This window comes from Salvelinus sp. IW2-2015, unplaced genomic scaffold, assembly GCF_002910315.2.
Source record: "Salvelinus sp. IW2-2015 unplaced genomic scaffold, ASM291031v2 Un_scaffold1991, whole genome shotgun sequence".
Taxonomy (NCBI): domain Eukaryota; kingdom Metazoa; phylum Chordata; class Actinopteri; order Salmoniformes; family Salmonidae; genus Salvelinus; species Salvelinus sp. IW2-2015.
This window is the reverse complement of record NW_019943341.1, coordinates 41586-58411: the sequence shown is the minus strand read 5'-3', so window position 1 is coordinate 58411 and position 16826 is coordinate 41586. Positions and strand designations below refer to the sequence as shown.

The following is a 16826-nucleotide window of genomic DNA, read 5'->3' as shown; positions in this document are numbered from 1 at the left end:
TTATCAAAATAATAAAACCACACACACACATCAGTATCAGACCATATGTAACTGGGATTGTTTAGTCATTCATTTAATTTCATCCATTCCCTACAGGCCCAGGTTTGGACAGCTTTTCCATCTCAGGAAAACCATCGATGTGTTAAACACATTTTGACCTCTGCTGAACTCCCTGATGGAAAGCTAGAGCAGGGCAGTTCTCTCTGGATAGTAGTGGAAGGAACCCCAAACATTCACTACAAGGTCCTTTAAACACTCCACAGTTATGCCCTCTCCTGTTTGGAAATGGTTTAACATGAAGAATTATGCATTTTGTATTGTTTATGAGTGAGGACAATTGTATCTGTATCAAAGTGATTTGTTGTTCTGTAATTCAGATTCAAGTTTCTGTAAAGCAGAATCAATCATAAGTCTCCATTTCAACATACAGTATATTCTATCTTCCATTATAGGCAGACTCAGTTGGTTCAATGTTCGACTGTTAGAAGGCACCAGTATTCTACTCTCTGTGTTGCCTAGCTATATCAGCGAGAACACACCTGCTGCTGTGTCTCCCATAGTGAATGAGCTCTGATCAAACATTCTACCCCAGTCCACACTGAACTGCCTGGCACAGGTTCCCCCATGCCAAGGTCAACAGGGTTACTTCTCAGTATGAAGAGATGGGCAAGCAAGGATACCCCCACACACACACACACTGACCCACACGTGCATGCACACACACAAAATGTCTACTGATATCACTGTGGTCATCTGGGCAGTGTTTTTGCCTTTGACCCCTAGTGACCCCTATAAGCCTGCTGATTTCCAAAGGGATACTTACTGTATTACTGGTTTGTATCCATGTCATAGTCATGACAACAGTGTACTACTTACTGCCTGTTACCATTTTTGGAAATAATCTTAGTACCTAAATTGAATATGTTGTCTTGTTTGCCAACAATGTATCCTCGTGTCAAAGTTTAAAATGTCATGAGGGAAATATAAGATACTCCTCTGTATCACCCATGCGCCACATAAAGAGCAATGTATCAGTGGGTCATTTTTAATTAAGCCGTCACAAAAGAACAGTGTTTGGAAGGACAAATTAAACAATGCATGCAACAATATATTTCCATCATTACATTTTAAACTTGGACACGAGGCTACATTGTAGGCACAGATCAGTGAGTCAGTTTCCCCTACTATTTACTAAATGTAGAATTGGAAGATCCCCCCTGCTGCCTCCTGTTGAGGGCTGAAGGGATCCATGTCAACAACAAGCAATAAAGAAGCCCAGGATGGCGAAGGAAGGAGGCGGAGGAGGGAAGAAAACACACAGAAACAAATAAAATATAGATARAGGTGAGCTTTGAAAGGTCTATTACACAGGGGTGTGGGTGTGCTGTGAGGGAGCGATAGGGCTGGGATCAGTGTCACAACTCCACGTCACTGGAGGGGGTCTGGAGGACTGCCAGCTGCTGTTTACAAGGCTACAAGCCCCACAGCACAGTGTTCACATGCGTTTGATACTGGTCTGCTGACGCTTGATAGGGATGAAATCCACATCCATATGAAAACTAAACCACCAGGCTTTCTCTGAGAGATGGATGAACACAGTTCAACAGAGTTCAGTAGACAGACAGAGATGCTGTCAGGTTGTTTGGCTGGCAGATTCATACAAGTGGTACAGTAGAGAGGTGTCAGTATCAGTACATGTCAGTACATGGGTACTGTACTAGGCTGTCTCTATAGCACACCAGGGCCCGTATCCACAAAGCCTCTCAGAGTAGGAGTGCTTATTTAGGATCTGTCCATATAATATTATTCATTATGATCTAAAAGGCAAAACTGATCCTAGAACAGCACTCCTGCTCTGAGATGCTTTGTGGATACAGGCCTTGCTGGGTCAACAGCTGTTTTGCGCTCTTAGATCGACTCATCATGGCTCTTCAATGTGTCGTTTCTCACTGTAAATAGGACTTCAGTGAGCAGTTGAATTGTCTGTAAAAACTAGATGGATTACCATGAGATTATAGTTGATATGTTATAATTACAATGTAAGTCAAATGTTGACAATGCAGTGAAGTTCACTAGTTGCAATTGCACATGCTTTGGATAACTGCATGCTGCAGTTCAGTGTAGACAGTTGGTGCACTCCCAAGCCATTGAATATATCAGTTGACTTATATACCAATAGTGTGACTATTAATAACTGCAGGCTGATAAAACTGGCTACAGTGAGACCTGTACGTGACACACCTGTGTGTTGTAACTGCTGTCGTTAATGCAGGTCTGAGGGTGTTTCAGATCAACTTTGGATCTGAATAAAGTATTGCAAATGTGTGTCTATGAGAAACCACTAAAAAAAAATGAAGGGGAACAAATGTGATTTATTGTGTAACTTAGACAACATTAAATAGAGGACTAACAATAAGAGCAGTGGTGGTGGGTCACACTTGGGGTTCCCACCTCAGATTCACAGGGGCTGCTGTGGAGAGGGGGAGTCAACTCTCAATTCTCCACRTCAAACAGCAGAACCGACCGTTTTGACATGAGGAGTTATCAATTCCCTTCCATGGGCTAAGTGAGTTCTGTCATCAAAAAGTGCTGGTTATATGTTCCCCCATTAAATGTGATCCCTTCTTTTGCCTCAACATCTTGGCATGTACAGGATTCTATTGACAAATCAGTTGGCAAGAGTTCTAGTAGGGTCAAATGAATCTAGAACCAAAACCAATAGTCACTTCCCTATGGATAGGGCAGGCAGCAGTCTTGGAAGGCAGGGGAGATAAACCCAAATCTCTTTGTCTGGACAGAAATGTAATTGGTTGGTGGAAAAGTAACACAGCAAACATAGTGGGTGATATCATTGGTTAATATCAAAAAGGGCGGCGGGGACCTCCTCCAGAACCGTGCATTCTGGTAGGCTCCCACAGCTAGTGTTACACTCAACGGATAACAAGTGACAATGCTCTTCTCCCTTTCCCATCGTGCGCTCTGCTGTTGGACCCGGGCGGCAGGGTGATGACATCACAGGAAGCGGATTCCTGCTCCAAACTGGATGCCGTCGCATATCCTGAGGCAGGGAAGGAAAAAGAGGGAAGATGAGCCAAAGAAAAGTTGAGACCTATATGTTCCGCACCTTGTGTATACCTAGGTGTTATGGCTTGTGTGTCTGTTTATTTACAGCATATATGAGTTGTATAGCATTGCCGCAATAACACCTCTCCTCTCTCATCTCTTGTTCTATCATCTCTGCAGTGGTGGAAAAAGTACCCAATTGTCATACTTGAGTAAAAGTAGATAGATACCTTAATAGAAAATGACTCAAGTAAAAGCGAGTCACCCAATAAAATACTACTTGAGTAAAAGTGAAGTATATTTAATACCAAATACTTTTAAAGTATCAAAGTAAATGTACAAGTATAAATCATTTAAAATTCCTTATATTAAGCAAACCAGATAGTACAATTTTCATGTTTTTTTAAATAATTTTTTACAGATAGCCAGGGGCCCACTCCAACATAATTTACAAATGAAACATTTGTGTTTAGTGTGTCCGCCAGATAAGAGGCAGTAGGGAAGAACAGCGATGTTCTCGAGTGTGTGAATTGGACCATTTTCCTGTCCTGCTAAGCATTCAAAATGTAACAAGTACTTTTGGGTGCCAGGGAAAATCTATGGAGTTGAAAGTATATAATTTTCTTTAGGAATGTAGTGAAGTAAAAGTTGTCAAAAATATAAATAGTAAAGTACAGATACCCCAAAAAACAACTTATTTTTTATGTAAGTACTGCATCTCTGGGAGTGTATATGCGAGTCTGCTCTTACACTTTTYCCCCCTTCTAGAGCGCTATATAAAGCCCCAGCCTACAGGAGTCTGACCTGCTCCTCCAAATGTGTGTGTGTTGTACCTGTCTCCACTCTGAACCCCCATGGGAATGCAGTAGTTGAGCTCCAGCCTGGCGATGTTCGCGAGACGCAACACGATGCCTGCTCCATACGACCAGCGGATACACTCTGCCAGCTTCTGTAGGTGTGCTCTTGGACCCTCTCCTGGGGACAGGAAACACTTACACGTAAGAAGAGGCAGAATGCACACGTAGATGCACAAACAGACACTTTAACATCTATTAGTTAATAGGGGCAATGAAAAACAGAACATGGATTAATATGGAGTTCAAGGTTCCCACCGTAGTTGAGGTTGCACAGGTTCCCAGCGTTGAGGAAGAAGTGTGTCCTGAAGAGGTCTCCGAAGCCRCCCCGGCCCGGACGGAAGGGCAGAGGAGTGTASAGGTGGAGCCCGCCTGCCCAGTACGCCTCTCCCCCCAGGTAGTCACCTGCAGCAACACAGGTAAAACCTTACGTTTCATCATCATGACTCCGGGCAACTGACCCAACCCTGTGCACCACACATACCCGTTCAAATAAACAGAGAGCACGTGACCTCACCCTCGCTCTGTGGGCCGATGCTGTACATTCCAAATCCTCGCACACTGGTGGGACCACCCAGATAGAACCTGGACAATACAGAAATATGTCAATGACATATAATAACAGCCAAATGTCACTCACAGACCACAGGTCCTCACAACATCCCCTAAACACTGGAGGATAAATACTTCACAGAATGAGTTCTCAATGGCGCCACCTAGCGATTTCTATCAAATCCATGTGCCATGAATCTGATGGGAGTGGTCCTACCTGTCAGCGATGGAGGACGATCTACCTCCGATGGGGAGGAGACACCCACCCCAGAGGGAGGCGGAGAGGACCTGAAAGAGACCACCAGGGCCATGTTATATGACATGTTGAACACTCAGGTACCCATAATTAACTTCCTATTTGTCCTGGGTATTTCCCCCCAGGTTMGGGACTGTAGTGTTCCCTTACCGAGTCCCAGACCAGCCGTCTGTTGACCTGCAGCTCAAAGTCCTCCTTCAGGAAGCTGGCGTCTCCGCCTGTATAGCCAGCCAGCTCCTACAGAGGGCAAGACAACACACATCAGTATGGCCACTTCATATAGATCTAGTGGTGTATTGTGCAGAGGAAGTCACATACACAAACATACCTGGTTGATCCTCAGTAAGGCACCTTTCTTGGGGAAGATGGCAGAGTTCCTGGTGTCAATGGACATGGTGTGCTGCAAGACAACTACCGTCAGTAGACTGACTCAGATTCTTGCTATTTTGASAGTKAAGAYCATTAAGGGTTAAGATTATTAGATAAAGGGAACTGAGWGACAAAGGGCTTTGTACCGAGAGGGCAGACTTGAGGGTGTGYCCGCTCTCTTCTCGCACGGCGAAGGAGGCACTGCGTGCCAGACAACCCAGCTCCCTCCACACACCCTCCCACTTCAGAGTGTGGTTGGTCCTCCACAGAGGAAACTATAGGAGAGAGAGAGGGAGGGTGAGAAAGTTACCCCTGTGGAAATTCAAGGCAGATAAAATGAAGAAAAAAAAAAACTAATGTGACACACACAGACCCACAAACACACACAGTAGGAGTCCTCTTACATTGAGCTCAGTGGAGACTCCTCTGTCTGTCTCTTTGAGGGAGCTCCATGGAAACTGGCCTGTGACTTTGTAGAGGTTTAGAGCGAGGCTGCAACAAGACAACACCTGTCAGGGCCGTGATCCATACAGTGCTCGTCTCATTACTGAACTATGTTCGACATAAAGGTTATAAATACATCACCATGGCAACATAACATACGGTCAATATGACCACTGATGGAAACAATCACWACTTGAAACAAAATGGCAGCCATTACACCGCAAGTGCTATGTTTTTTGTTGTTGTAATTTATACCGCTTTTTTCTCCCCAATTTCATGAGTACGATCTTGTCTCATCGCTGGAACTCCCCAACGGGCTTCGGGAGAGGCGAAGGTCGACTCATGCGTCTTCCGAAACATGACCCGCAAACACCCGCTCGCTTAACCCGGAAGCCAGCTGCACCAATGTGTCGGAGGAAACACTGTTCAACTGACGACCGGTCAGCGTGCAGGCACCCGGCCCGCCACAAGGAGTCGCTAGAGCGGGATGAGGCAAGTAAAGCCCCACTGGCCAAATCCTCCCCTAACCCAGACGACGCTGGGCCAATTGTGCACCGCCCTATGGGACTCCCAGTCACGGCCGGTTATGACACAGCCTGGGATCAAACACCAGGCTGTAGTGACGCCGCAATACTGCGATGCAGTGCCTTAGACCGCTGCGCCACTCAGGAGGCCTGCAAGTGCCATTTCAATGTCCTTTCGACACAGAGAGAAAGGACAGAGGTGTTCACTGTTCGTACTTGCGTTCGAAGTTGCCTGGCTGGGGCTTGAAGAAGGACAGGCCGTAGGAAGTCTCTTTGGTCCCGTAGGAGAACTGGAAGGTTAACTTCTCAGCACGGCCAAACACGTTAGGAAGCTTCACACCCAACACCTGGAAGACAGAGATAACGTTACTCCCAGGTCAGGGTCTCACACCTGCTCTACCTGTCTGTGAACGTACATTACCACACTATGCACCCATTTGGAAGTGTTTGCAGTGAAAATGAGGCAGGGAAGCTGCTTAACCTGTCTGTCTGGAAATCACCTCTGTATCACATGATTGCATTTAGGAATGTCAGCCCTGGGTCATTGTGACAGGGGTTTCAATGACCAACAATTGTGTGATGCTTTGTTATAGCGCTCCTGTAAGTATGTGTGTGAGAGATAGTGGTGTGTGTATTCTCTCACCATGCTGCCCTCGTTGTTGCCGACCATGGTGTTGTAGCTGCCTGTCAGCCTCTTCATCTCTGTCACCTCGAACGTCACGTCCAGACCATTGGGCAACGCATCCGCACCTGGGAGGGGTAGACCAAAACAGACCGTGACCACAGCTAGACTAACAGAGGGCTCCTCTCCAGTGACGCAAATATCTTTTTACTGGTTATCCTTTCATATTGGCAACATCTCATGGTTGAGATATTGTTTCACACACACACACACACACACACACACACACACACACACAGGTGTTTATGGGTGCACACTGTACCATCTGATGTATCTATGACAACCTCCACCTCTTTGAAAATGCCCAGACGCAGCAATTTCTGTCTGGCAATATGAGACTTCTTCATGACCTGTCAAAGACCCACCAAACAGCTTTTAGCACAGATGTTTCCCCTGAAACAAGGGAACATTTCAGAGTGTGTGTGTAGGTTATGTGTGCATGTTTAAGTATGTGGAGTCCAGAGTGCTCATACTTACATCAATAAGGTTTTTGGCATCGAAGACCTCTGAGATTTCATAGCCCAGCAGATCCTCTTTCGTTCGGCCCAAGCCCTCAATGTTGACATGTTGGACAACAACCTGCAATGAATGGACAGATTCTCAGCATCCATTCCAACTAGGTGGTCAATGATTTCCTCAGCTCCCTTTGCTAAKGAGATGRCRMACAACTTGTAWTTKGAGTAACGKTARCTTGGATAAGAGATGCTTACGTCTTTGTTTTCTAGGACCTCCTGTTTAGTCTCATGTTCTGCCTCTTGCACCTCAATCATGTCGTCGGGATGAACGCCCATGTCACGCCCGTGCATCGGGAGAGGGTCCAAACTCTGAACAGTGTCGAGAAAGAAGAACACTTATCTGAAGATATGACCATGCTTAGATAGCTATCTAGCTAGCTTCGTTCTGTCAAGGTGGTACATTTTCTAACACGCTGACAGACCAGACACAATCCATATTGCATAAAATTACATTACATATAGTAAAATAACTATTTGGCGCATGTCATACAACTCTTTGCCATTAATGTAATTTCTGTATCTAGTCAACGGCCTATGCGTTCGTCTATAGTACACCACCATACAATACACACAGAACGGGGAGGTCATGCAGAATTTCATCCCCACTTCTCGTGGTTGTAAGAAATGAAGATTTACCCTTGCGTGGACAGTCCCCATAGTGACGTCTTTCTCTTGAAAAATATCCCTTTTGATAAGTAAATGTTTTTTTAACAGGCCTATTTAGAGAAGAAAGTCACTACTGCCAATGGCTAGATTTTCCAGGTCCAAGCTCCCTTCAAGGGAGACGCCATGACACTTTGCGAAGCCTGCTCTACGCACAGTGATTGGTCAAACATGTGCCTTTGTCACTGACAGGTGGGCGGGACAAAACCAGCGCACTGTGTAGTGTGTGTCGAGACCAGCAGAGGGCAGTATCTCTACACTCAAACTTCAGCCCTGTGTAAAGTTCCTGCTTTGACTTTGGGCAAGTCTGTGCATTATATTTAGAGATAATGTTGGTCCCTTCAGATGTATGCTTCTTATGACTTCGTTTATTTCAAAGTATTTCCATTGCACTGTAAAGAATGACAAAAATAGACCACAACCAACTAAGAAGTGCCCAGAACTGCCCATTTGGCTACGCATTTAGCCTATTGAAATAAGCGCATGCGGGACAATTCATCTGAAAAACAGAAATACATAGGAGTCCCTGAGCTCTTTTTTCTCAATATTATTCACCACGATTGTAACTTGAAGATGTATAACCTTATTTATAGCCCTACATCATCAAGATTCATGAGTTCCATTATAGGAAATTGAGACAAGTTTGATGATTTTCTGTGTTGGTTGCGGTCTCAGGCAGTGAGTAATCAATTGAACCAAAGCAACCAATTTTCCCTCTCTCTCTCTCTCTCTCCCTCTACACCTCCAATCCGCTCTTCAAATGCGTGCAAGCCAATCAGAGAGCGGCTCCGCTGGTCTCGCTGTCCTCTTCTACTGCCTCTGCCAGTACCAAAACGGTTCTCTTATCAAAGAAACACATAACCAAAAAACTGCATTCAATCACCTCCTTTTACCATGGGAACTCTCTCTCTCTCTCTCTCCCTCTACACCTCCAATCCGCTCTTCAAATGCGTGCAAGCCAATCAGAGAGCGGCTCCGCTGGTCTCGTTGTCCTCTTCTACTGCCACTGCCAGTACCAAAACGGTTCTCTTATCAAAGAAACACATAACCAAAAAACTGCATTCAATCACCTCCTTTTACCATGGGAAGTGCTTGTTTTTCCTGGGACGTTTGTTTGTTTTTCGTCCTCATTAATACTTGTGAGGTGATGGGGGATGTTGGACTCGCAGGTAAAGAGCTCTCATTCTATCCCTTTCTGTCTTATATCATTTTGACACATATTTTTAAGATAGTGCTGCCTATTTTTCCTGTTAATGTTTTATTGAACTGTTTAAACCAGCGCATGACAGCGTAGAATAGGTGAAACGTAGTGGATTTCTTTAATGCCTGGGCTAACGTAGATTATATTCATTTTAATTGGAGAGTATTTGTGGACTGAGATWACAGTTGAGATAGTTGAGATAACATGTTCCTTTGAAAAACACTTGGTTGAGGATGGATAATTTGGGCTAGCAAAATTTGAACAGTATGGAAAGGAGAAATAGCTGAACACCGATATTGCACGACAACATTGAATGAAATATATCAATTTGAAGCCAAATCTAGCAATTATAAAAGGCTTTGAATGGCTGATGTGATATGCGCGCGAAATAACTCAGGCTGCAAACACGTTTACATTTGGCCTTGCGGAGCTGAACCATTTTTACTCATTTTTGACTGACAATACAATACGCCGTGTTAGTCCAGTTTGTAATGACAATATTACTCTAAACACTATTTGAAGTTGAGTATTTGTTTCGCCCTATTGAATTGCCCTTTCTGAATGTTAAACAAGTGAGAAGAGTCTACAAGAAATTAGGTCCATCGACTGATATCTATCTGCATGTTTTACCAGTCGTAGATCAATCTGTGAGGTAGGTCCTGGACTGGTTAATGTGTGAATATTTGTTTTTATGACTAAGCATCTTTTCACCCATCTGCTTGAACGAATCCCTCCTATGAGCTGATACATAGCATCTTTCCCGGACCAGTTGCCTGCCCAGAGGTGTCCATATGGACGTGGGTTGGGAAGGTGGCCTTCACGGTCCCTGGAGGAGTCCATCTCAACCTGCTTATTGACTACCTTTCAGCGGATAGCGGTGCGCATTGTCTCCCTCCAACTATGGATTGGCGAGAAGTCAATATTGGGACGGCCACTGAAGCACGGGAGAGGGCTTTATTTAACTATTAGTCAACGGTATTTCATACTAATTGTCCAATGGTGAACCTGCAATAACAGTTTCCTGCCTTACATCTATCTATTCACTGTCAACAACTCAGTGAGACCTGGCAGTTGAACTATCAAGTCCAGGTTTTACAGGCTATATTCCACTGCTTACTCCTATCACTTTATTTTTCCTTTCTACTGGCGCTCACATGGGAGCAAATAAATCAGTCATCCGCTTGAAAAAAAATATTTATTGTGATGACATTTTATTGTTTATTTATTGCATTTTGTTGAGCTGGGCGGGGGTCAGGCAGCAAGGCTTAACCCCACAGAGAAATAAACGCTGGGTTTACGGCTCCCAACATGGGCTATTCATGAGGGGCAAGACAGGAGACAGGGTAGCTGCTTCTCAGCTCAAGATACATCACTAGAGAGAGAAAGAGAACAGAATTTTGAATAGATTAAACTTTCTCTCTTACACTTTTGGTCTCTCTCTCTCTCTCTCTCTCTCTCTCTCTCTCTCTCCCTCTCTCTCTTGCTCTCTCTCTCTTTCGCTGTCTGTCTGTGTGAATGAGCTGTAATGAGCCGGCTTGAGGTCCCTGGATTCAGCCCCAGATGTGACTCTAACATTGACTTGATCAATTAAGGTTCCCTATAGCCACTCAGTATTCCAGAGGCATACACTAAGCCCTGATACACTACGGCTAATGGTATTTGATTAATATAAATTATTATTGGTTTTGTCCTCTTTAGTGTTACCGGTATCTTTTATAGAGTTAAGAAACCTCACCCTCCATCCACTCTGTCCCTCCCTGACAGTTTATTGTCTTATATGAGGGGTTCTACATTTTGGACGTTTGCCATCATAAAGTAAATATTTCCAGCCTGTATATATCTGGACGGAGCTGCATTTGGCCAAGAGGACTGGGCTTTCCCTGAGAGAGTGGGATTAAAACATTCGATTGAGGTTGTACAAAACCCATTCACCTCTCACCAAAATCATCGCTATTTTGTCGACTTAGTTCTATTGATGAGTCCTTGGAGACCAGTGGTTTACAGTTGTCCCTTGTGTCATTTCTCTAGATGCCGATGAGTGCTCTGAAGGCACGGATGACTGTCACATTGATGCTCTCTGCCAGAATACCCCCAAATCCTTCAACTGCATCTGCAAGCCGGGGTACAAGGGTGACGGCAAGCAGTGTGAAGGTGAGTTTAACTCCATTGTCTTATTACGGCTTCAATGTGATATTACTCCCCTCTATATTACTTAATTCACCCCCCGCCCCCCTCCCTCCCGCCACTCCGATCCAAATCATCATCCTCAATCACCCGACACCCCTGTCCTCTCCGCACTTCATTCCGCCTGCCCCCTATTGCTCTCTGACAGGCTCAGCAGTAATGGCAGGTTTTACAGCTGTTTCACAGGAACCCCCCGTTTCTCTCCCCATTCCCGACTCCAGCCCCCCCGCCAGCTCTCCTAATTAACTGGGAGGAAGTGGACTGAGGGAAGGTGTGAGGGTGAGAGGGGGCAGCACCTGGCTGTGCGTTCACACCTCCCCTCATTTCTGCCTCAAATCACACCACAGCTGGAGCTAGAGTTAGCTTAGCGCACAGCACACACTCCCTCCCAATGCTAGCCTGTCTAGCCGTACAAATGCCATCGAAACACATCTACGCACGCACACACGCAAACGCCAGTTCAGCTTATAGGCTACCACGGCAAATAGCGTGGACACAAAACGATACATTAGTCATATTGGCCCCTAGAGCTGGCCAGGATAGGAGAGCAAGAGAGGATTGTGGCGATGACGGGCCCTTTTCTATAGGGGTTTTCACTGTCTCTATGTTCAGGCTTTTTCAAGTGTCTCCTGTTTGTTTAAGTATTTGTGTGTCTGTCAGTGAGTTATATCCAACACTTTCTGCTGTTTGCTCAGCTGTGTACCAGTCTCCCCCGCCCGAAACGCACGCACGCACGCACGTACACACATCATTCGCGGACCACACACACCACACACGACACACACAACAACCACGGGACATCACACCACACACACACACACCACACACAACACACACACACACACACACCCACACAGCGGCTCGGTCTCGGTCGCAACAAGCTCAACACACACACACACACAAGCAGAGTGAGCAAGCGTGTTATGTCTGAGAAGCTCACCTGGATATTCCATTCAGAGAGACTCTTGTACCTCTCATTTGGGTCAACCCTGGGAGAAACACAATGAGATGAAACACTGTTGTCATTTGATGTCTGATTAGCTCACATATCAAATGCCTCAAGCTTTGGGTGTGAGTCAGTCCTTCCTACATAGGACTATATAAACCCCCCACCTGGTTGGAGAGAGGGAAGTACAGGAGATTGACCTATTATTTTCCACACCGCCACTTATTGCTTGCTCTGCCTACACTCGTGGATTGAGTTGCCGGCAAAGTCGCATATATTAGATCAGGCAATCCCGGTCTACTTGATATAGACTCTGGTCTCGATTATGTTTTGCCGCCGGTCTACCTTCTATTGCGCCATCCTCTAACCACTGGAGCTCCCATGACACTCTGGAAGAGAAGGCAACAGGCATACGTTCTGAGGAAATTGCTAGAATCACCCTGTACTAAAATTGATATAGTGTGTACGCGAAGGCAGCGCTGCTGACAGTGTTGGCAAATCTCCAGTATCATGAACTCAAACACACCAAGTTGGTCCTCTACCTAGAACAGATTGATGCCTGCCCAGAATAATACACTGCTACCCCAAAAAAAAAAATAAAAGGGAACACTTAAACCTACACAATGTAACTCCAAGTCAATCACACTTTTGTGAAATCAAAACTGTCCACTTAGGAGCAACACTGATTGACAATAAATTTTCACATGCTGTGTGCAAATGGAATAGACAAAAGGGGAAATTAATTATAGGCAATTAGCAAAGACCCGTCCCAATAAAGGGAGTGGTTCGCAGGTGGTGACCACACCGACGCCACTTCTCAATTCCACCATGCTTCCTGGCTGATGTTTTGGTCACTTTTGAATGCTGGCGGTGCTTTCAACACACTCTACGTAGGTAGCGATGAGACGGAAGTCTACAACCCACACAAGTGCTCAGGTAGTGCAGGGGCTCCAAAATGCTCAGGATATGGCCATCGAGGTCAATGCGAGCTGTGTCGGCAAAGCAAGGTTTTTTGCATAGGGTTATCCCTGGTCACAGTGCGTGACGTGCTCATGCACCATGACAGGCTATGTGCAGACGGCGCATGGTACACTCGAAGAATACTCTGTGCATTCCCCGAGTCAAGGGAACCGAGATCAGGCGACACCGCAGATACACGCTCCAAGGAAACAGTGGAGGAGGGCCCAGCGATAGTGAGAGCAACAACGGCGCAGGTGGCTAGACAGACCGCTTAGCCCATCCCGCCTTTGGTGCAAGGAGGAGGCATGGTGGAGCACTGCCTGTGCCCTGCAAAATGACCTCCAGCAAGGCCACAAATGGCACGTGTCCTGCTCAACGGTTAGAACAGAACTCCATGAGGGTGGATGAGGGCCCGACGTCCACAGGTGGGGGTTGTGGACTTACAGCCCAACATCGTGCAGGACGTGTTGGCCAATTTGCCAAGAGTAAACCAAAAGATTGGCAAATTCGTGCCACTGCTCCCTGTGCTCTTGCACAGTGAAACAGGTTCACAAGCTGAGCACATGAAGCACATGTGAAGAACCGTGACAGAGTCTGGAGAAACGCCCGTGGAAGAACGTTCTGTCTGCCTGCAACATCCTCCCAGCATGACTGGTTTGGCGTGGGTCAGTCATGGTGTGGGTGGCATTTCTTTGGGGGCCGCAAGCCTCATGTGCACGCCAGAGGTAGCCCGACTGCCATTAGGTACCGAGATGAGATCCTCAGCGCCCTTGTGAGACCATATGCTGGTGCGGTTGGCCCTGGGTTCCTCCTAATGCAAAGACAATGCTAGACCTCATGTGCCTGAGTGTGTCAGCAGTTTCTGCAAAGAGGAGGCATTGATGCTATGGACTGCCCGCCCGTTCCCCCAGAACCTGATCCATTGAGCAGCATCTGGGACATCATGTCTCGCTCCATCCACCAATGCCAGTTGCACCACAGACTTCCAGGAGTGGCCGGTGCCTTTAAGTCCAGGTCTGGGAGGAGATCCCTCAGGAAGACATCCGCCACCTCAATCAGGACCGAGGCGGGTGCCCCCAAGGCCGTTGTTAAGCGAGAGATCATAAGCTGTGCAGAGGCAACGTGGAGGCACACACATACGTAGCCTCATTTTGACTTGTTTTAAGGACATTACAATCAAAGTTGGATCAGCACTGTAGTTGTGGTTCCACTTTAATTTTGAGTGTGACTCCCAAAATCCGAGACCTCATGGGTTGATCAATTTGATTCATTGATCATTTTTTGTGTGATTTTGTTGTCAGCACATTCAACTATGTAAAGAAAAAAAGTATTTAATAAGAATATTTCATTCAACTGATCTAGGATTGTTTATTTTAGTGTCCTTATTTTTTTGAGCAGTGTATATTCAATGATGTCCGTAGAGAACTACAAAAGTAAGAGAATCTTTTGGGATATGTTCTCCTACTGTAAGAACAGCTGTCTGAGTAGAGGGCCACTGTCTGTCGCTGTCTGGTCTGTCTGTCTTGTCTGCCTGGTTCTGTCTTGTATGTCTTTTCTCTGTCTGTCTGTCTTGTTTTGTCTGTCTGTCATCTGTCTGTCTGTCTGTCTTGTCTCTGTTCTTGTCTTGTCTTGTCTGTCTTGTCTTATCTTGTCTCTGTCTGTCTTGTTGTCTTCTCTTGTCTGTCTGTCTGTCTGTCCTCTGTCATCTTGTCTGTTTTTGGTCTCCGTCTGTCTTGTCCTGTCTGGTCTCTGATCTGTCTTGTCTCGTCTGTCTGGTCTGTCTGTGTGTACAGATCTATTGGTGCTTAAGAATGTTTGTTAACACTGAAATTCGAAGAGGGGTGTATTTCATAATTTGGGATGGGAATATATTTTGTCCCTGTTTGTTGATATGAATTGTGTGTGTGGTGTGTGTGTGTGTGTGGTGTGTGTGTGTGTGTGTGTGTGTGTGGTGTGTGTGTGTGTGTGGTGTGTGTGTGTGTGGTGGTTGTCACAGAATGGAGAAAGAAATGAGTTTGTTGCCTATGCCCTCAGTATCTGAATCCAATGTGTTGCCTGTCCTCCTGTCCTGTGTCCAATAATGAACCAGACGATTGATACGGCACAATTAACGGCCTCGGTCACACCGACAGTACAACGTTTTCCAAGGGAAACGCTGCGTTTGCCTGGCAGCATTGCGTTGCAGAAGCGTTGCAGTGTGTTCTGTGTGATATGTATATGTTGGATTATCGAATGTAATGGTCAAACTGTATTCATAGACGGCTTTGACAGAAGTGTAACAGAGGTGAATGTTGAACTGTTGTTGACACATATCAGAATGATGCTTGCGTACCATTTAGCGCGGTGACGCCTTCGTGTGGAACCGAGCGTATGGTCAGTGAAGTGGGTGACAGAATGAAGACGGATGGTAGGATGTGAGTTGACCCTGACCTCTGTGATTAGAATACGGGGCTTGCGTAATTGAACCGCTATGTTTCCCGCAGTAGAACATTACATTACCCCGGTGTGCAGAGGACAGTGTCATTAGGACAATGCGAGCGCTGTGGCTGCCTCTCTCTCTCTCCTCTCTCTCTCTCTGTCCCTGTCTGTCTGTCTGGTCTTGTCTGTCTGTCGTCTGTCTGTCTGTCCTGTCTGTCTGTCTGTCGTTCTGGTCTGTCTGTCTGTCTGTCTGTCTCTGGTCTGTCTGTCCTCCTCTCTCTTTCTTTTTCTCTCTCTCTTTTTCTCCTCCTCCTGATGTCTACTCTTTTTTCTCTCGTCTCTTTTTCTCATACCTCTTTTTCTCTCCCTTCTCTTATTTTCTCCTCTCTTTTTCAGTCTGCTCCAGTCTTTTTCTCTCTCTCTTTCTTCTTTCTAGCGCCTAATTCTTTCTCCTTACCCGTCTTCTCACTCTTTTCTCTTTCCTCGGGTTCTTTCTCTTCTCTCATCTTTCTTTCTCTCTTTCTCTCTATCTCTCTCTTCTTCCCTCGTCTCATCTCTCTCCTGTCCTCCCTACTTCCAGGATGACTATGCTCAGGATGAAGATCATGGGAGGGTAACACTAATCATGAGGGACCTGTATTAGCAGCTGATAACTCCACATTCCAGTTCATTTACGGTAACACGTAATGCTTTAATAACGTGTTAATATGCAAGTCAGCTTAATGTCCTAGTTAAAGGGCATTTATTGATGATGTAGAATAGTTTGCAGGTTACCCTGTAATTAATCCCCGACAAAATAAGCATTATTTGGTTCTATATTCATAATTGCTTCTATGCAGATTATGGTCCTTCTCTCGAGGAAGACACCCTTTTCTTCTTTTCTCTGCCTGCCTCTCAAAATGCTGGCTCTCTCGCCTCTGAAAATCATGATCTTGCGTTTATAATGCAGCTCATCTGTAGATTTTTCCGTGGGCTGATTTGCTCGTTATGGGAAAATGTGAACTTTGGGCCCTGCGCTGTAACCGGAAGAATGAGACAATGTGGAAAGAGCATAAACCGTTATGCGTAGTACAATCATATCCACTTCTGGTCCTCGCAATGCTGGACGTGGTGGTTTCAGACGGCATAACAACACTGCAATCTCTGATTGAATCAAGAGTTCTGCTGATGTAGAAAGTATGCTAACTTGTAACAT

At 45.6% G+C, this 16826-nt stretch overlaps 1 protein-coding gene across 1 annotated transcript; it reads right to left on the bottom strand.

The window, feature by feature from the left end:
* Positions 1–2352: 2352 nt before the first annotated feature.
* Positions 2353–8058, bottom strand: LOC112072653 (sorting and assembly machinery component 50 homolog A). Its single transcript, XM_024140043.2, has 15 exons — positions 7896–8058; positions 7455–7568; positions 7222–7323; positions 7007–7094; positions 6706–6812; positions 6279–6409; positions 5499–5586; positions 5241–5369; positions 5054–5125; positions 4876–4962; positions 4687–4757; positions 4435–4502; positions 4176–4322; positions 3897–4038; positions 2353–3058 (listed from the first exon to the last, which is right to left on the bottom strand). Exons 1-15 carry the CDS (start codon positions 7914–7916, stop codon positions 3013–3015), a joined length of 1413 nt encoding a protein of 470 aa, XP_023995811.1. The 5' UTR covers positions 7917–8058; the 3' UTR covers positions 2353–3012.
* Positions 8059–16826: the final 8768 nt, after the last annotated feature.